Here is a 21615-nt window from a genome sequence, read left to right as displayed (position 1 = left end):
TTAGCAAAACAATGTCACTTGAATTGCGAGTTGTCCAGAATATTCTGAAGAACTAGTTCCCTATCGGTAATCGGTCTTAAATGTAATATGCCTACATTTAAGACCGATTACTTCCACTTTCACTTTCACTTCCACTTTCTCACCAGAATCAACATCATTTACAACCATGTGTTGGCTAGAATGTCTCTTAAAGCTTTTCTGGTAGTTTGTCATATTGTATTATTTATATTACCTATAGTTTTACAGGGACTTTTGGCAGAATTTTTGTGCACCGAAAGGTATGCAAAAGCCTTTCCGGGTAGAGGTAAATGGCAAACCGAAAACAAAAGAACCGTCGATGGGGGTGACAATGGGTCTGGGGGGTGAGATTGGGTCAAAACAGAGAAACATAAAATTTGAAATATCTCATCAACTATCGTTAATTTATATTGAAAACTAAATATTATTTCAAAGAGGAGAGGTTTTTACCCGTCATGATGCAGAATAAGATGTTTTGCAATAATCTTTTTTTGTTAAATTTGTGGCTAAACTTAAATGATGAAACTACTACTAAATCACTCTGAAAAAATTTCTCCTTCGTAATGTTTCACACAAGTAGCTAACCATAAATTTTCCTATAAGTGGTTAGCTGCAGGTATTACCTGATTGATGCAATGAAAAAAGCGGGATATTATTGCTCTTTTTATTTAAAAATTCAATATTTTTGACTCCATGTCTAAATATTAAGAATGGGGGTGAGATTGGGTCAAGCAAGTTATCGAGTGCACATAACCTTAACTAAAAATCAACTTCTTATTCAGCCCCTTTTTGACGTTAGAGTGGTGCCGTTTTACCATATCTTCATAAAAACGTGATTTTTCTTCGAAAATATACAAACAAGTGTCAAGCGATTGTGTTCATACGTTTAGTGCCTAAAATCATTTATAACAATAAACCCAAGCGTTTGGACAGCTCCTCTAATCATCAGGTAATCTTTAGTGTACTGCAATATCGTAAGCTCACAAAATACACTTAATGGCGTTTTACTTCTCCACTCATTTTTGAAATTTTAGGGAAATATCGTGAAACTACCAAACGATAGTGGGATCCAGGAAATACCGGGGCTATAAAATCGGTAGCATAGCACAATGTCGGAAGACGAACGAACGTCGAAAAATATCATGTATTTTTTTTTTCAATAAATCTTTCAATGCGCCACTCCCTCATTGTAATCCCCCCTCCTCTCATGGAGGTTGAAACTTTAAATGAGGATGATTATGGTGGCTAAAATGGCGATACAACATACAAACTTTATTTTATCAAGTTTCAACCATTTTTTCGATTGTATTAGCCCTTTTAGGTGGATTAATCATCTTTTAAAATTACCTAAGTTTTTATTCGTCATGGTTACATTGTATTTTAAGTAGGTTTACAAGATATGATCAATTAAATTAACTTATATTCTTAGATAGGCGACTTCGAATACTTTGACCCATTCTCACCCCCTCTAAGGGGTGAGATTGGGTCAATTTTCAATCATTTGTAGTTTAGTAGACAATTCATATATTGTGATAATTTCTTGCTAAACTATCATTACCATATAGAAGAGTATACATACCAAATAAAAAGTTATTCCGACTTCAACTGCATTTGTTATTCAACAAACAATCTTTGAGTATCCTTTTTTGACCCATTCTCACCCCCAACGACGGAATATCAAATTTTATTATCATAACTTATTTTGTCATTCATGAGTTTTTCATGAAGAGCTTAAAACAATATGTCAATAGCATAATATGATATCATATCGAAATATGCCATTCGCTTGTCATTTATCAAATTTGGAAAAATAACTACTGAATGTCTTATTTTGCTATCATAACAAATTTTGCAATTGTTGAGATATTGTTGACCTCTTACGAGTTTGATGAACCATCGCAGTTTTCAAAAAAGGCACTTATTAACAACAACATAATGACAAAATTTGAATTTTGGATATTCTAATGGTAACTTTTGATTTTTTTTGGTTGACAGGCGATTAACTAATTTTGATATTGTTCTGTTTTCAATAACTCAATAATGGTATATTTTGCAATTCTCAACCTTGTTTATTTTTGTTCTTGGTTTGCTATTGTAATGTCAAAATTTGACATTCTTTAGTTTTTTTTTATTCATAGAACAATGTCAGTTATTATTTTTGCCTTTTTGTCACTTATTTCAAACAAACCAAATTCTTTTTGAATGGTAAAACTTGCAATTGTTTTGTAATTCTTTTGTGCCCGGGATTCTATGTGTTTATAAAAAAAAACAAGGTTTTTCGGGTAGGAACATCACGAAGAATAGGAAGACTATCTCGATATTTGCCACAATATTTGCATACTGTAATGATATCTTGTTTTTAATATGACAACTTACATGGACATGTAGCTGCTAAGATAAGATAAGCAGCATGATCGCAAGTTATCGAGGAAACCACATATTCACAGTTCCATTTGAGTTAACCATTCTGAATGATAATACAATTGGCAGTGGCTGGTGTTTTTTACACGGCTAGATATTTACTATACCTATCTCACCGCGTTCCAAAAATTTCAAATTGAAGTTACAGCAGAAAAGTGCCCAAAATAGAAGCCTTGCCGAGATGGTTCCACTTCCCTATATAGAAGTGGAAACGACTGCTTCTTTGTCATTAGCCAGAACCACTGTTTAAATAACGGCTTCCGTTATCCAAAGTTATCATCTTTTGAACCAGTTTTGGCCGCATCTCTAGGCTACTTATTTTGAAAGGTAAATTAACAAGACTAGTAGAATTTGATTATAGCATTGTAGCCAATAAGCTCAGAGAAGGAATCATCATGCCAGATCTAGTTTCGTTTACATTGTTGTAATTTATGGCTCCTACTTCCCCCAAGCAACCAATCATTATCAATAGACACGAACTCGCGTTTACTTGGAACAAACTTTATTACCTTTAATGTTGCACGCGATCCGTCAATTTCCTCCTTAAAAACTGCTAACTGTAAGTGTTTAGTTTTAATCATTGTCTTGCGTAAGTTCGCGTTCTCATTTTACATTTAGATTCTAATACTGCGATAGAAAACTGTTATGATTAATTGCTACAAAATGCTATTGCAGCAAAGAATCCAACGGAAATTTCAGTACAATTAACGAATACAAATAATTTGGGCCGAACTGCTAGTAGTCATGGAAGAATTTCTCATTTCCATGGGAATTTACCGATAATTTCTTGAAAAAAAATCATTACAGCAGAACTGAAAGAGTTTTGAAACACTTTGTAGCGAATTCCACCAGGAATCGGCATTTATTAGGAAAATTATTCTGGAATTTAACCGAGACATCCTCGTGAAATTCATCCAAAATATGCTAGGATTCCTGAAGACGTTCTCTTTGACATTTGTGCGCAACAGAAGTTCCTTCTGGACCTTTAATGTTGGATACTTCCAAGAGATTTTGCTGGACTCTATCTTTATTCGTCTTTGGAATTTCTCCAGGGTTTCTTTCTATGTTTCCTCCGCGAGTTTTCTTCTAAGCAACCTCCAGCAGCTTATTCTAGGACTCCTCTAGGAGTTGCCTCTGGGAGTCCTCCAGGAGTTGGTTTTGGGAATCTTCCAGGAGTTACCTCTGCAAATCCTCCAGAAATTCCTCCTGGGAGCCCTCCAGTTATCATAGTGGTTAAGGCTATGGATCGCCAATCCGGAGACGGCGGGTTTGATTCCCGTTCCGGTCGGGAAAATTTTCTCCACAACCTGGGCATAGTGTATTATTATGCTTGTCCTACAATATATTAATTCATTCAATGGCTGGCAAGAAAGCCCTCCAATTACTAACTGTGGATGTGCTCAAAGAACACTGTTGGAAAAAGGCAGGCCAAGTTCCATTGCGAACGTAGAGCCATACAGAAGAAGAGGAAAAAGAAGAAGCCCTTTTGGTGTTCCTTACCTAAATCATCCGGGAGTTATATTTGGAAATTCTAAGAAGTTCCTCCTGAAAACCTTCAAGGAATTACTTGTGGGAACCCATCAGAAGTGCCTTAAGGGAATCCTGCAAAAATTGCATATAGAAATCCTACAGGAGTTCTTCCAAGAAATCCCCCAAGAAGTCTTTGAGGGATTGATGGGATCCCTTTAGGTGTTTCTTCTGGGAATCCTTAAGGAGTTCTGAAGAAATCCCCGGATCAGGTTCCTGGAACCCAGATTAGTCTCCTGAATCCCCTAACGGAACCTCTGAAGTATTTCTTCTTCCAAAAGAAATCCATTAAGGAATGTGGAAGAATTCACAGAATACATACAAGATGGAATTCACTCATTGCATTTTTGGAGTAATCGAGAGATGAATTCTCGGATAAAAATTCTGTAAGAAGGAAGTTTCTAGAGGAATACCCAGATGGACTAACCACTGTTACCAAGAATTTTAACACTCTTCAATCTGACATTTCCTTTCGCGATGCGATACAGAACAGACTTGTCCATCAGCGAACAGCATCTTTCTACGAACAAATTCGTGTTTGACCATCACCTACCCATTACCCCTTTCGGTACCCACTGGAAGGTGAGATGACCTTTGCCCTGAACTGGTCAATTTTAACAACCCTCGGAGATCCCATTCTTCTGCGTTCAAACTACAGACAGCCGCTGCTGCTGGTGGTCGGTGTCATTATAAAAAGGCTCAATTGACTTTGGTGTGGAGGGGCGGGGGCTCTGTTCGGTGTAGATTCTGTTCGCGTGTCGATTATTGGTCGCGTTCACCTGGTCGGTGCTGCGATGGGTGCACTACCCTTAAACGAGAGCATTCGAGACAGTCGTTGAGTAACTGCCTGACTGCCAGCAATAACTGCCAAGCCAAGCCAAGTGCCGAGTGCTGCCTCTAGTCCTTTACGGCGAGTGAGTAGTGTGGTGTGATACAACAGACTGAACTAGTTTGCTCCGGTCAATATCTCAAGTCTCAACCAATCGGCTATCCCATCAGTTAAGATCTACAGAGGCCATCGAAAGGTTACACCACAGCACCGCACCACCGATCGCGAGCAATAACTCGATCACGAAACAGTTTATGAGTCAATCAGTCAGTAGTGTGACGGAATGACCACGACCAGCCGCCGGTGTTAGTTTTGGCTGCCTTCAATCGGAGATAGAGTGTACATCAATCATCGTCACGTCACGTCTCGTTTGTGGTGCGCGTCCAGTTTCGGCGATCGGCAAAATGAATAAGGTGCGAAATAAAATAAAAGTTCAAAACCCCCGGATTCGGATTTGAGTCAATATTGACGACAGGAAACGTGATCGCGATCGTTCGGCTAACTACCAATCGTCGTCGTCAATAGTGTCTCCTCATAGGGAGATTATTAGCAATTCAAAGTTACTGGACGCCATCGTCGACGGATGGATAAGGATAGCTGTATAGTTAGCTACCTACCTATACGTACAACTGGAAATTAGCGTTCGCGCTGATTTCAATTGCAATCGACTCCGGTCGTGTCGTGCCCTTGGGGACACCACTTTATAGCTGGTTAGAATGTTTTTTTGCTACTAATGATGACGACAAGGCAAAATTACTATCGTCACGAACTGCTCGCACGTGTGCTAGTGAATTGTGTTTTTCTTATTATAACGCATGCTCAGCTCACTTTACAGAGCAGAACGAAATCTAAGCTTACTTTTACTTCACAGGAAATGTTATTGTCGCATGTTTCAAGTGTTTAAGATACAACCTTAAAAACATTCCCATCAATCAGCTACCTTTGTACCAACGTTACTAGAACTACTGCCGTCTGTAACGGCAGGTGTGTACTTCATGTTGATTAAATTCATTGCTAACCTAATCTACACTGCGTCCCTCTTCAGAGGAACAGAACTGTTTCAATGTGACTAATCCATTTTTGGTGATCTGGACTGACCGATGCCTAGTCCACCAGTCCAGAGCTTGATCGCCATCAGGTATGTTATTTCTGTTTCTTAGCAAACCTTCGTTGATACCGTTTAATCAATCTTCCGAGTACCACATCGTCCGCCTGGTTGCCACCAGGCGCAGTGTTGTGCATAAAACCTTCGCATATCGTTTCGATTCATGCTGTTCTATGCATCATTCATCACACCCTTTTCTTATTGTCTTTACTTGGTGCGCTGGATTCGTTTCTCGTTTGCGCTTGCAACCTAGTACCGCTCTCTCAGTTGAATCGATTACCATTTACTAGCATTCGAATGCTGGCGTCGTGCTTCTCGTTTGTCATTCATTCATTAGGATGTCCGGCCATTTGACCGAATGTCGTTTAGCCGAATGTCGTATGGTCAAATTTTGTTGAAAAGGATTCTATGATGCGGTCGAATTTCGAATAACCAAAAGTCTTACAGATTACAATGATACATATTGCCCATTTTACTGGCATTTTACCAGATTAGCTGGTATGTCTGAAACATACTGGAAAAACTTGTAATTAGAAGGCACGAAATGTTGCTAATTGGCAAATTGAGAGATGAAATTTGTGAAAAAAAATCGCGTTCTGGTGGGATTCGAACCCACGACTCCGTATTCGCTAGACCGGTCGTGGGTTCGAATCCCACCAGAACGCGATTTTTTTCACAAATTTCATCTCTCAATTTGCCAATTAGCAACATTTCGTGCCTTCTAATTACAAGTTTTTCCAGTATCTTACAGATTACTAAAATTTTCACTTTCGTGCCAAATGATTCAAACTTCTAAGGGTCTGTGTCAATTGGCGAATTAAAATTAATTTTCACTTAAACTTGACAGTTCGATAATTATTTCCTTAGGAAAACTGTCAAGTTTAAGTGTTGAACTGTCAAATTTAAGTAAAAATTAATTTTAATTCGCCAATTGACACAGACCCTAAGAGACCAGACAAAATGCATACAGTCAGGTTTTTTTACGCGGGGGATACATACCGCGTAAAAAAAAACCACGTAAAAATAAACCGCGTTAATTCAAAAATCCGCGTAAAAATAAACCGCGTTAATTTAAAAATCCGCGTAAAAATAAACCGCGTTAATTAAAAAATCCGCGTAAATGAAAACCATGTTTTATAAATTTAACTCAATAGTTTCCTTCTTAATTTTATATTAAAAAATGAACTCAACGAATTATTTTAAGCCTGTCACTCAAAATTTCTACAAGTTACACAAACTACCAAGCTATTGTTTAAAGGTTTAAATCTATGTTTAAAGCTTTTACCATCATTGATGACGTCAAACCCGACATCAACCTATCATTCACCTATTTTTATTTTGGCCACCAAACCCAACATGGACCCAATACTTGGTCGATGTTAGTCCAACAGTGGCTCAACATTCGATAAAAATTGACCCAATTTTGACCCGCCATTCGATATTTTTTCAGTCTGGCGGAATTTTGTAGGCTTTTCTCGTGTTTCGTGCCCAGCTACTCATTCGAGTGACAATGTATTCAATTGACAAGGATTCGTTTCTCATTTGATAGGTGTCCTGATTGAATGAAATCGTTTTGAACAAGAATAGAAGGAACAATGTTTGAAAAGATTAGTTGGTTAATGTTCAAATGAATGAGATGAAGTTTTGCAACACTAGTTGTTAAGACTCCATCTCACAGTTGTCGCATAAGTGTCGAAGTACAGGCAGTAAATCATGTTCACTTAACCTTCCGTAACTCGCACGGTTGCCCACCACCGTCAACACCACGCTAATTACTGAACACGAAAAGCGAGATTATTTCAACATGTTGTACAAAATACAACAGCGCGATTGCTCGAGGGTTGATAGTTAAAGGTCACAAAGCATTCTTAGAAAAAATTGGGATATTCCAGGTAATCCTTAGTGTTCTGGAACTCAGTCTTTAAAGTCTATGGCTATGACAGTAGTTTCTCAAGCTAAAAATAGTAACTATACATAATTAGACAGGGTTTAAATCAATAATTATTCCAGAATAGTTTTAAAATATTTCAAATCAGCCAATTGAACAGCCAGAAATATACATAATAGACATAATTATCTGATAGATAGATACAATATTAGATATATTAATAATCTCTGCACATAATAGATTACAAATCGTAGATTTGTACAATGAAAAAAGTTCATGTAATCTCAAGAACGGTTTGGGTGTCCTTAGACATCTCAACAGATCTGATGCTGTCTATTAAACTTTGAGATGTTCAGTAAGTCATGAAAGATTACAAGTCGTAGCTTTGTATTATGAATGAAGTTACCGGTACACCCGTAGACTTTAGGATCTAAACTCCAGAATATTTTGGATGACTTAGGATATCCCGACTGATTTGAAACTGTCTATTGAACTTTCAAAAGACTTACTTGGCCTAATAGATTACAAATCGTTGCTTTGTATAATGCAGGAAGTTACCGCTGCACCCGTAGAATATGGGATCCAAACTCCAGAATAGTTTGGATGACCTAGGATATCCCGACTGATCTGAAACTGCCCATTGAACTTTTAAAAGACTTACTGGGCATAATAGATTACAAATCGTTGCTTTGAAAAATGCAAGAAGTTACCGTTACAGACGTAGACTTTAGGATCTAAACTCAGAACAGTTTGGATGTCCTTGGATATCCAGAAAATTACTCTACATCATATTCTACCTTTTTAATGCTGTTAAGCACCAAAACTACAGAAATATGTAGAAAAAACTCTGTAATAATGCTTGGAAAAAATCCGGCTTAAAATTAAAAATCCACGTAAATGAAAACCGCGTTAATTCAAAAAACCACGTAAAAATAAACCGCGTTAATTCAAAAATCCGCGTAAAAAACGCGTAAATTCAAAAATGCGCGTAAAAAAAACCTCGTAAATGAAAACCGCGTAAAAAAAACCTGACTGTATACAGTAGATGTTCGCTCGGCGCAAACGGTTTAACTGCAATGCTTTTCAACTGCAAGTGCGCTGAGTTCAAAAATTTTACAGTTATCGCACCGCTATCTGTCAAAAACAAAACGTCAACGAAGTTGTGATGTTTTCCGGATGCATTACTGCTGCATTGCGATGTTTTTGAGTGCATTCTGGCTGCGTCCAACAGCAATTGACAACTGTTTGACGGCTGTCAGTCGTTGCAGTTAGCGAATTACATTCGGTAACTGAAACGTAAACATGTTGCACTTATCGAACGTCTACTGTAGATTTTCTCTGCTACATTTTTTTGCAATCGTCAAGTCTTTCTGTTTTGCTAGAAATTACGTCTGCAGGTTTACTGAGAACCGCTAGGTATTTCATGAACTTTTTAGAAATTTCGCTACAAAGCTGTACAACATTAAGAACTTATGAAAACTGTGAGAATCTTTCTCTGTAATGATTATTCAACAACTGTATTCATTATTTGTATACACTTTATTACCGATACTTCAATATTACATACAATGATTCACACTCCAGACAATAATAACAACATCTCCACATATGACAGATACTCAATGTAAACATACACGCTAAACGTAATAGAGTAATACAATAATTTATTATGTGCATACCACAAGGTACCACATCTCGTTTTTTCTCCAGATCCGCAGCAAGGTCACTCTACGTTGTTTTCGCTTATAGTCTCCTCAGTTTATGAACGTCTCGCTTCAGTCTCACGTCAGAATTAGTAGTACAGTCATCCATTTGGTCATCCATCTCTGCTCGGCATTTTGGTAAATTACTTGGCCGTTACTTCTGGTTGTACCTAAAAAGAAATATTATTTTCACCCAAGTATTTTCCCAAATCCCAAAATATGTTTAATACTGAGTGTCAAGCTAAATATTACCTTTGCTGATGAATTATTGAATTGCTTTCCTCTTCTCAAATGTTTTCAATGGCAGCTAGCATGCAAACATTGTATACTGCCCACTGATTTTTTTTTTTTTTTTTGACATGTCCTTTCATAGAAGAATCTCATAGAAAAGGTGTGTATATTCAGATTATTATTCAGACATTTTTTTAACTAATATGTCGGAACACTGCACGAATGTTACAGTGGGAAAATTATCAATATCCATTAACTCGTTTTCGATCCAAAGTGTCCAAGTGTCATACAAACACTATTTCATTTTATGTTTTTCTAGCGAACTTCGCTGGAACTTGTTTCTTGTTCAGAATATTTTCAGAAGTTTGGCTTTACAGATTTAGTTTTCTAAATATCGAAGGTATGAATACTTTTTTTTTAAATCAAATCACGATTTCGAAAAACTTCACTTGTCCAAAGCAATATTTGTAATACTAGTTTTAGCTAAATAGTAATTTGAAAACTTGAAAACATCCAGTTTTTGAATTATATTTAATACATATTGTTCACAAAACTCGCACCCGCACTAGCTGAAAGTATAGTAGAATATTAATATGCATTCTTTGTTTTGTTTTTCATGTTGTAATCCTATAATTATCTCAAATTCTTAATACATACATCATCGTCGCAGTACCAAATCGAAGTCACGCATTTAAGCACATGCAAAGTTGCAGTTGTGACGTAAATTTGAACTGGTTGCTGGTATTGTGCATCATTTAGCTACTTCAGGCTTTTTACGGCATCATCAGCATCGGCAGCCATGTTGGATATGAGCCTCAAAATTCCAAAGTGATAATTCTCTGCCACCAAAGCGAATATTCGTATGAAAAAGTATCATCCTATATCCTCACTCGCAGTGATTGCGATGATACTTTTTCTGCTGCGTTGCTGCAGAATTGACAGTTTTTTTATCACTTGGAAAATGCGAGACAAACAATCATTGAAAAGCAAAAAAGTCAATGATTCGTTTGAAAACTTAGGGATGCAGTAAGACACCTTAAGAGCTGAAAATAGCACTAATCTAAATCGAGTTGCTATGTTTATAAGTAGGTTGAACATCAATTTTCACACCGCCAGTCACTTCGGCTTCCAACAGAAAACGTAATGGCAGTAGCCAATTATTCTAAACAAAGCAATTTTCTCCAGATAACAAAATAAATCGATCATCTTATTGGAGTACTTTTCGACGGTTCACCTATATAGGTGTCCACGTTTTTAGGAATCATGTCCCCGATAATTTCGGAATTCTCATGATTTACCATTTACCTTTCAAACTGAATGAGCTTATTTTTACGGTTTGGTTGTTCAATAGGTTTACATTCTACGATATAAACGATTCCCCGCTTTAACTGGCGATTCGTGCTCAATCAAACCTATTTTAACAAAACAAAACCAAAAATTTGTTCCTTTGGTGTCGCTCATGTGGGTTCTGAACTGTAGGACTTATTTTATTGGTGTACCTCCAAAATATTGCAAAAATCTATGTGTGCGACACATTCATACAATATTTGCAGTTTTTTTCAGTGTATGAAATCTAAAAATTCAAACAAGGTAACATGTTAGTAAATGGTACCTGTTTGCATTAATAAGCTCGACTGAAAAACAAACCTCATAATCCAGCTTTCATTAGATATATCTATTCCTGTAGTTACAGAATTTTTTTTTGTGTTTATTATAGAGGCTTTAAATTTCAAATTCATTCGCCTCTTACAGAAATGATTATCTTTTATTATTCCAATATAATAAAAGTATATCAATAAAAATGATAAATATCAGTTAACGGTAATTAACACAACCAACTATCTTGTGCTTTTGATATACTGTACGTTATTCTCCTCAATAATAGTTTCAATACTTCTTTAACTGATCAAAATTTGTCTCTTCCTGTAAGGAAATTATTGTGCAGAATTTGTTGTTGAGCGTACTGCTGTACCTTGTTCTCTAACTTGTTCCACAGTTCTTGGCAAGATGGCCCACTCATTAGCAAAAATGGCACTATATCCAGTGTTAGGCAATCATAAGTCAAAATGCCCCTCCTGACCACACCCGATACATTTTATATTCAAAGACTTCAGAAGTGATTACTCAAGAACTCACTGTACTTGAATCGCATAAACATTTAGTGGCATTCAATAGGTTATAAAGCGCTTTTTATTTGAATTCCTGAGTCGTTCCTGAGACTTCTAGTTAAGCCGAAAAGTTTCATTTTTTATTGTTCGATTTTTTTTTAAATATCCAATTCAACTAGCCATGACTAGCATGACACTTAACAGGTTGGTGGTTAGCAACTGCTCTGAATATGTCGTCTAGCTTCAACGAATGCTTTAACTGTCATTTTGATTTCCTATCTTGCAAACTACCAAGACATTTTAATTATTTTCACACATTGATGTTAATTTTCTTGCAGTTACATTTTTAGTCTTGTAAGAGAGGACAAAGCATTAGTTAAATCATGTCTTCATGTTAATTTGGTTTCAAGAGCCAACCATTTTACGTCTCGTAGACTTATTATACTTCACTGAGCAATGATAACTTCAATATATATCACTTGAGGTGGGTCCACAACAATCTCAGTATCTGCTCAGTTATACTCGCATTTGAAACATATTCAAATACTATTCGTACCTGTTTTTCTAGTCACGCTCAGCCTAAAGTTTAGTTTTGTCTTTCGCCTTCTCAGCTGCAACTTACTTGGTGTGAAATTTAATTTTTAATGGTTCAATTTAACCGAGAATTTAACTATAAAGCCCAGATTGGAGTTCAAGAGAAATTGCTCAAGAAACTTCTAGAACGATTCCTGGCAGAAACTTTCTACGGTGACTGCCATTTCGCAACTGCGTACTGCGATCGAAGAAAAAACGGTTTCTTGAGCGATTCAGCCAAGGAATTTCCCATGCATCAAGATAGGCCGAGAAATTCCTTCTGATCTGCAAACAGCCCTTAAATCTGCGTTGGCTGGTAATCTGTTTCTTACGAAATTTACGACACTGTTGCGTTTAATTTTTAATAGCACAATTCGCCTTATACGGCTCTACAAAGAATCGACTATATCTGCCTTGCAGGTCTTACCGCCTTCAATGGCATTTCCACCTTCAACGGCTTTTTCCGCCTTCAACAGCTTTTCACTCTCCGACGGAACTTTCCGCCATCGAAGTTTTTCGCCTTAGTCGGCTCTTCTACCTATAACATTTTTGCTGCTTTCGAAAAGTCTTTCCGCCTTCAACGGCTTTTCTATCTGTAATCCTTTCCGCCTTTTACGGCTATTTCAAGAATGTCGCCTTCATTAGCTTTTATCGCCTTCATTGGCTTTCATCGCCTTCACTGGCTTTTAACAGCAACGGCAAAATTTGATTTCAAAATATTGTTTCCTTCCTACGCCTTCCTCGGCCATCCGACACAATCAACAAAACTTAGATTTTCTTCACAGTTCTTTATTTCTTTATCTGACAATAGTGATTGTCATCGATTTGAACTAAACAATACCGGTCACCATCAAAATCTCTCACAGGTTGATCATTGTCATTAGTCGAAGGTACGTACAAATAGATTGTTTGATTCATATTGAACAGTTAGTATTGTCAGATTTCTTGAAACGTAAACACCGCACGGTCGTTGAAATGTTTCAAAAAGGGCCTTTGCACAAAAGTTCACGCGGTCTATCGTTTTCGAAAGGAACAGCCGCACCGTAGGAAACGCCGCAATGTTATTTCCCATAAGGATGAAGTAAAAAGCGAGGTAAAAAGGGAGTGAAAACCGCGGCCGTACCTTTCGGAAGCGGTAGGCCGCGTGCACTTTTGTGCACATCCCTCAATACACAATATTTACCTTTTTGATTCCAATGCTCAAATTCAATCACAAGTCATCACATGGAGGTCATCACCACTCTGCATGCACCACACACACCACTCATCTCTTTCTTTTTCCAAAAACAACACTTCCCGAACCGAAATTAAACTAATTTCACATGCACTGTTCACTAGGCCTGTCCAGCTTTTCAAAAATGTTCTCTGATTCTCAAGTCCACCCCCATATTTTGATTGGCATCCTAAAAGAAGTAACTGGTCAAAATTTCAGCCAAATCCGTTGAAATTAAGAGGTGCATCAAATCAATTTTGTGTTTTTCGACTATTTTTGAACTTCAAAAAATCATAACTACTCTAAAACATGTCAAAACTTAATTCTTTCGGCAGAAATTGAAAGCTATACTTGTCTGCTACAACTTCTCCGAACAACGTGTGCCAATAAAATTGAAGGAAACATGTGTAATTATCACATTTGAAATCAGAAAAACCTTTAAAAGTTGATTTTTTGATAGATTTCGTTCTGGAACACCCTAATATCAACAATCAATATGAAACTGGAAATTCGCCTGTGACGCCAGTTTCATCAATTTTCAATGACCCCATTCCCCCAGTACATCATTTTTGAATAGCATAAGGAGGCGGCGCTTTTGACGCGTCGTACTGTCAATCGTATTTTTCTTCGTTCGTTGAAAACATTTGAAAATGATATTTACACCTAGTCGAAATTTGTTTCTGTTCTTGTTTTCAGACAAAATTTCGGTGGAAGCACCAGCTTGTTAGTTTTGGTATTGGCGTAAAGCAATGACCGTAGTGACACCTGGGACAAGGGTGCTGGTGGCCCTAGGCAAGTCATAAGTTGATGGGGTAATCCAAGGGGTAATCTTTGCTATAGCTAATGCAAGATGTTCGTCCACTGCTTTGGCGGATTTGATCAGGTATTCTGTTCGACCGATGAGACTAGATGGAGCGGAAGCGGTTGTCGGTCCACGGTCCTTGGGCAATCAGTGAAGTGCCTGAGAAAGAGAGGTTTGATTCCACGATTGCGGTCGGAAGGCACTGTGTATTAACAAGCCCCTAAGCAGGTCCTATGGAGCTCTAAAGTCGGATCATACCTAAACGCTGGGTTGATTCAACATTTATAGCATGATATTTTTTGATGATTAGCAGTTCCTCGATCATTCAACAGACAGGAGGGGAGGGGAATCTGTGCTATGATTGAACGTTGCGCACTTCAGCCAACTTCAGCTGAGAAATGTTCGACCGGCAACACATGCTGTTCGTCAAGCATCCTTACCAAATCACCCTCCCCCTACCCACCCACCCCTCCCCCCCCTTTCAGAAAAAAAAGGTTTCAGTTGCAGTTCAACGAAAAAGTTAAAACTGAGAGTAATAGGGATATTCTCACTAATATGGTAACGACGAACTACAGTTAGCTATTGATAACCTAAGAGAACCACGTCACGTCGTGATATCGGGAATAAGGGAAAGAACAACGGGAAATGAATCGATGTCCCGACAGATCCTTTTTTGCTCGAAATAATTAGAATACCAGCACAGGTACAGACAAAAAATGAGCTGCGAAACCGGAATTGTCTCCAGATCATGTTGACGTTCCAGATTTTGTTCAGCCTTGCAATATAAATAAACAAGAAAACATCGTAACCTTGATTACGAGATGGCTGTATTTATTGTTTGCTTTGATGGGTGGGCGAATAAAACGAGCAAGTTAAGGCGTCGCTTCAAGCGAAATCAGGCACAGGCGAATATTGTGAGGGAAGGTGGGGGAGCGAATGGCGTCATAAAATCGTTCAGATTTCTTCCTGACATTTATATCTTGAAGTTAAATCTATGCTAATATACTTGATAAGTTGGATTTTTCAAAACGGCATCATATTCTCCAATGTTTTTTGGTTATTTGCTTCTTTGACACCAATGCTGTAGGAGTTGAGCAAAAATTACTAAAATTCGTGAAAGTCAAATGTGGCCTAAAAACTAGCTTTTTGGAGGCAATCACGTTGTAGCGCGAAATTGTACTGAACGTAGTAGCTTTGCTTCCTAGTAGTTTGCCTTGGCTACCCCCTACCACGGGTGATAACAAACAAGCGCGATGACAGGTGTTGGCTATCATATCAGTGCTGACGCGATGCCACTTTTTGCGCGCCAAAGCGTGATTGCACCCGAAAAGCTAGTTTTTAGGCCTCATTTGGCTTTCACGAATTTTAGTAATTTTTGCTCAACTCCTACAGCATTGGTGCCAAAGAAGCAAATAACCAAAAAACATTGGAGAATATAATGCCGTTTTGAAAAAACCAACTTATTAAGTATATTAGGGTGTTCCAGAACAAAATCTATCAAAAAATCAATTTTTTAAAGTTTTTCTGATTACAAATGTGATAATTACACATGTTTCCTTCAATTTTATTGGCACACGTTGTTCGGAGAAGTTGTAGCAAACAAGTATAGCTTTCAATTTCTGCCGAAAGAATTAAGTTTCGACATGTTTTAGTGTAGTTATGATTTTTTGAAGTTCAAAAATAGTCGAAAAACACAAAGTTGATTTGATGCACCTCTTAATTTTAATGGATTTGGCTGAAATTTTGACCAGTTACTTCTTTTAGGATGCCAATCAAAATATGGGGGTGGACTTGAGAATCAGAGAACATTTTTGAAAAGCTGGACAGGCCTACTGTTCACCGTTCTCGTCGCCAATGTGAGAATCTTTCTCTGTAATGATTATTCAACAACTGTATTCATTATTTGTATACACTTTATTACCGATACTTCAATATTACATACAATGATTCACACTCCAGACAATAATAACAACATCTCCACATATGACAGATACTCAATGTAAACATACACGCTAAACGTAATAGAGTAATACAATAATTTATTATGTGCATACCACAAGGTACCACAAAAACCATCGAGAAAAACAATAACAAAATACAAGGCAAATATTTGAAGATAACGCAATTACGTAAACCTTGTCAACTGTTTATGACCAAAGCATAACCGTCCATCCGTCTGATCCATTTCCGTACAGGAAACAAGTGCTGCTAAAAAGATTATTACCAGACTAATGTACATCGCCTCATACCTTACACACTTATCTAATCTAATCCCATCCCTCTTCGCTCTTCTCGCCCCAACAGCTCGTCAATTTCGCCTCACCATCTCTGTTCCGCTCGGTAAGCAGCATTAAGAAGATGCCTTGCCCATTCTTGACCCGTCTGAGCACCAGCTACGTGCGCAACTACGGCCCGTCCCTGCTGAAGGCGTACGGCTCGCAATGCCCGGTGGTTGCCCGTACCATCTCGAGTCTGCAGAACCCACCGGCTGGTACTGCTGATGCTACCGGAACCGCTGGAACCGTGGCCATCAAGAAGAAGGAACCCGTTGCGGCCCCCAAGCAGCCGGAGGTGAAAGCCCCGAGCCGTAACTTGAGCTCCCTCCAGCAACCGAAGGCCAAGGAGGAGGCCAAGAAGTGCCCCTTCCTGAGCTCGGCTGCGCCGCACGTTAAGGAACTCGGAGCGGAAAGCGTTGACGTTCCCGCTAGCCGTCCGTTCCAGTACGAGGAGTTCTTCCATGAGCAGATCATGCGCAAGAAGAAGGACCACTCGTACCGCGTGTTCAAGAAGGTGAACCGTTTGGCCGAAGCTGGGAAGTTCCCGCAGGCCATGGAGTATTCCTGGGGTGAGCGCCCAATTACTGTGTGGTGCTCGAACGATTACTTGGGCATGTCCTGCCATCCCGAGGTTAAGAAAGCAGTTGCTAACGCCCTCGAGACCTACGGTGCCGGTGCCGGAGGAACTAGGAACATTTCCGGAAACTCGCTGAATCACGAAAATCTCGAGAACCGTCTGGCGCAACTCCACGAAAAAGAGGGTGCCTTGCTGTTCACCTCGTGCTTCGTAGCCAACGATTCGACGCTGTTTACGCTAGCGAAAGCGCTGCCAGGTTGCCACATCTTCTCGGATGCTGGCAATCATGCCTCGATGATCATGGGCATTAAGAATAGCGGGGTGCCGAAGCATATCTTCCGGCATAACGACCCTGCCCATTTGAGAGAATTACTGTCGAAAGTTGATAAGTCATTACCTAAGATTGTTGCATTTGAAACGGTGCACTCCATGACGGGAGCCATCTGTCCCCTGGAGGAACTCTGCGATATTGCCCATGAATTCGGGGCTCTGACTTTCGTGGACGAAGTGCATGCCGTCGGTTTGTACGGAGACCATGGAGCGGGAGTGGGCGAACGTGAAGGTTTGCTCCACAAGATGGATATTATCTCGGGAACACTGGGAAAGGCCTTCGGTAACGTCGGAGGCTACATTGCTAGTTCGTCTCTCCTGATCGATATGGTGCGTTCGTATGCTGCCGGATTCATCTTTACCACTTCGCTGCCACCGACGGTCCTGTGCGGGGCCTTGAAGGCCGTAAACATCCTGGCTTCGGACGAAGGTCGTGAGTTGCGTACCCGTCATCAGGAAAATGTCCGCTACCTCCGCGGTCTGCTGCAGAAGGAAGGGTTCCCCGTGGAACACACCCCAAGTCATATCATTCCAGTTAGGATTGGCAATCCGGCGCAATGCACTGAACTGTCCGATCTAATGATTAAACGTTTTGGACACTACATTCAGGCCATCAACTACCCAACGGTAGCCCGTGGCGAGGAGAAGCTGCGTCTGGCACCGACACCCCATCACACCAAGGAAATGATGGACATTTTGGTTCGCGATATGAAGGTCGTTTGGAAGGATCTCGGAATGCCCCTGAACGGGTCAACGTGCACTGCGGTAAGTTTTTTATTTAAGAAATCTCTATCTGAGTCCTTGGATTAGTAGGCATATATTAAAACGGCCATCACTCTAAACTGAGCCTAAAATCTAAAATACTTTGAAAAATTTAGAGAACGACCATTTTTTTGTTTTCATATTCTTCAAGTGTTTATTTGAAAGGCTCAGATTTTCATAAAGCCTTGCGGAGCCGATTCCCTAACTGCCCTAATATCAATAATTATTTCTCCCTCGCACAGGAATGCACATTCTGCCGCAAACCGCTGCTGTTCGACCGCTTCGAAGCTCGCACCAAGGCCAGCTGTGCTGCTGAACTCAACTGTCAGATCCCCAACTGCCCGCAGATAGCGGCTATTGCCAACTAAGCCCTGCCACAGTCGCGCAAAGTGCTACGAGGAGAGGAGAGTCAGCCAGAACTGACTCTCCTTCCTCCGCAATCTCTTTCCAGGTGCTGGGTCGTCTATCCGCTTCTAATAACTGCTAATTATTCCATGACGGAAACGAATTGGTGAATGGTGTTCAATGTTCAACAAATGCAGCAGCATATCGCAGCCACATCCAAAATATGTATGTCCCCCCCGCCGAGAGGTAGTGAATCGAGCCAGAATCGGAAATTACAATCTCCAGTTTTTTTTTTTGTTTTGTTTTAACGTGTCCTGCTTAGGTCCTACTTATGTTAAATTTTCTCGTCAAAAGTAAGGACAGATTAATACCTAAATTTACAAAAAGAAATATTGTGATATATCATGATGATCGTGCACTTTTCATTTGTGTCTTTGTTATCTGTTGTTAATTTGAAATAGTGCAAGAAAAATCGTTAAGTTTACCTGAAATAAAGAATCCGAAATATTAAATTCCCAGCGTTCCTTGCGTACCTTGTACTTTTACCACTACTGGGATGGACGCTCCCGTTATTTTACTAGAAATTTGTGCATTAACCAGTCTACACGAAATGTGTTTGTCGATATGTTGTTGACAATAAACCACTAGAAATACAAATATAAATCTGTGTTGCAATGGAAGTTATGCTTAGTTTATTTTTAGAATCCGAAATTCTTATATTTAACGAAGTCTTCAGTTTATAGTCTTCAAAAGTTCCACCGGGACCATATAAACCGTCCATCCACTTACTACCATTGCCCTCCCGACCATTACACATGGCGAGCACTGGCGCAATTTTCCGCCATGCATCATTGCCAGTTGCGTAAAATCTCCGCATATCGTGCCGATCAATGCACTTTAGCAATCACACTCTATTCATGCTGTCTCATTACGATAGATTCGTTTCTTTTCTCCTCTTGCCACCGTGTACCGATCTGTATTGAGCCGCGGGTACCAACAACTAGCAATCGGAATCCACCTGAGGACATTTTTCTTGATTGTCATACATAGGTCTCCATTTTTCATAGATCCAGCCAAAGACAAAGCCTGCTTCTCAGCTTTCATCATGACCATGCTGAAGGTCGGACGGGTATGATTGCCGGTCAGTCCAGAAACTTTTCGTAAAGGAAATTTTCTTGAATTCACTGGGCATAGAGTACCTTCGTGTGTGCCACACGATATACATAATGGCTAGTTTCCACTTCGTACGTACTGTGCAAAAAGATAGGACAAGTAATGGTCAAGTAATGATTCCGCTTCAAAATTACTTGAGCGGTTCGCAGATGGCAAGTAAGGATAAAAGTGTAACACTCATAACGCCTCCCGTGCGAATCAGATGGAGCTGTCACTTTTCCTTGCGGAAAAATTGTCCGCGCTATTATTCCGTAAGGAAAAGTAACGTTTCTCCCCATACTGGATCAGTTGTCAAAATTACTTGCGGAAAAAAGGGAATTTTACTTGAGCGCTCTACTTGGCAACACGAAACATAGCTTAAATATGCAAAATGGTCATTGCATTGGCAGAGGAGGCTCTCAGGTAGTAACTAACACTAAGCTTAGAACACTAAGCTGAGAAGCAGATTTTTTCGCAGTGCGTTACACCAACAAAAAGAAAAAGATCTCTTATTTCAGAAGCAGTTATGAACATGCATGAGCAGAGCATAGATTAGTAGTTTTATTCTGTACTTGACTGGGACAAGCAAAATTGTACATAGAACTAATAGATAAAGTCTGTGGTTAGGTAACCATCCCCTCAAAAAGAACCTGAAAGTCCTATAAACACCCATCTACAACCCCAGAAAAACACTTCGGAAGCCTCTTGATTTCTCCTGAAACGTCCCTAAAACACCCAGGCACGGCCTTGAAACATTCTTACTTTACCTGGAAAATTTTGAAATCTCTTGAAATTCCCCAGGAACCCTTTAAGACACCTTTTAAACACCACCCCCCCCCCCCTCGGTCATGCTCCGATTTTATCACCAATTTTCTGCAACATTGTAAAGTAAATCTTATCTCTCTTCTTCGAGATAAATGTTGAAAACGCGCTTTGCAGCATTAAAAATATTAAAATTGCGTATAGATTTAGAAGAATGTTCAAAGACATTTTCGAATAGGGGAGTCTGAAAATCAGAACATTACTTTGCTCCTAAAACCAAATGAAACACTCTCTTAACTTTGAAACCTTTTAACCCTTCAGCGCGCGCGCCGTTGTAAAAAGTACAACACTACCAAAAATCCTCGCTAGTCGTATACAGCGCGAGCGCGGTGCAGTTTCAGCTGCTTGATGGCGCGCGTCCTGGAAGGTTAAATTCCGTCCGTTGGTCTATAACAGTGATTCTCAGGCCTATTTTTTCAACTGCTTGTACCCATTTATGAATTGTTGAACACGTTATTTTAGATTATTTTGGGAGTAAAACAACCTCCTTAAGATACATTGCAAGAAATTCTACAGCAACAAAAAGAACTCGGTATGCGGTATCTATAGAGTCTATAATCTTTCAGACCATGTTGCAGGACGTCTTAAAGGCTTGCGGTAGCATTTCGGGAATTTCACGACGCTTTAAGGATTTGAGGTGTGCTTCAAATCATTTCAACTTTGGGGATTTTAGGGTTATTTTTGGGGTTTAAATAGGAGATTTCGGGGTTTCACGCTCAAAGGAGTTCCGAGTGATTTCAATTCGTTTCAAGAGGTTTCAGGGGTATTCCGCATTTAAGCATTTAAGGAAGTTTAGGAGTGTTCTCAAGTGTGTCAGGGGAGTTTCAAGGTGTTTCAGAGATTTTTGGAAGGTTTTTAGGGATTTCAAGGAGTTTTCGAAAGCGTTTCAGGAGGTTTCAGGAGCGTTCAGAAGTTTTACAAAAGGATTTCAAG

The 21615-nt window shown here is 39.3% G+C and overlaps 1 protein-coding gene across 2 annotated transcripts in view; it reads left to right on the top strand.

Moving 5' to 3' along the window:
- The window catches only part of LOC109408415 (5-aminolevulinate synthase, non-specific, mitochondrial), a 34964-nt gene extending 15576 nt beyond the window's left edge, over positions 1-19388 (top strand). For both annotated transcript variants that reach the window (XM_019681731.3, XM_019681732.3), the window contains exons 2-3: positions 16723-18366; positions 18606-19388. In XM_019681731.3, the coding sequence (XP_019537276.2) occupies positions 16777-18366; positions 18606-18731 (1716 nt within the window). In that variant the 5' untranslated portion in view covers positions 16723-16776 and the 3' untranslated portion in view covers positions 18732-19388. The remainder of the gene's footprint in view (positions 1-16722; positions 18367-18605) is intronic.
- Positions 19389-21615: the final 2227 nt, after the last annotated feature.

This window comes from Aedes albopictus, chromosome 3 (assembly GCF_035046485.1).
Source record: "Aedes albopictus strain Foshan chromosome 3, AalbF5, whole genome shotgun sequence".
In the NCBI taxonomy this organism is placed as follows: domain Eukaryota; kingdom Metazoa; phylum Arthropoda; class Insecta; order Diptera; family Culicidae; genus Aedes; species Aedes albopictus.
The sequence above is the reverse complement of the archived record's forward strand: the minus strand, read 5'-3'. Positions and strand labels throughout refer to the sequence as shown.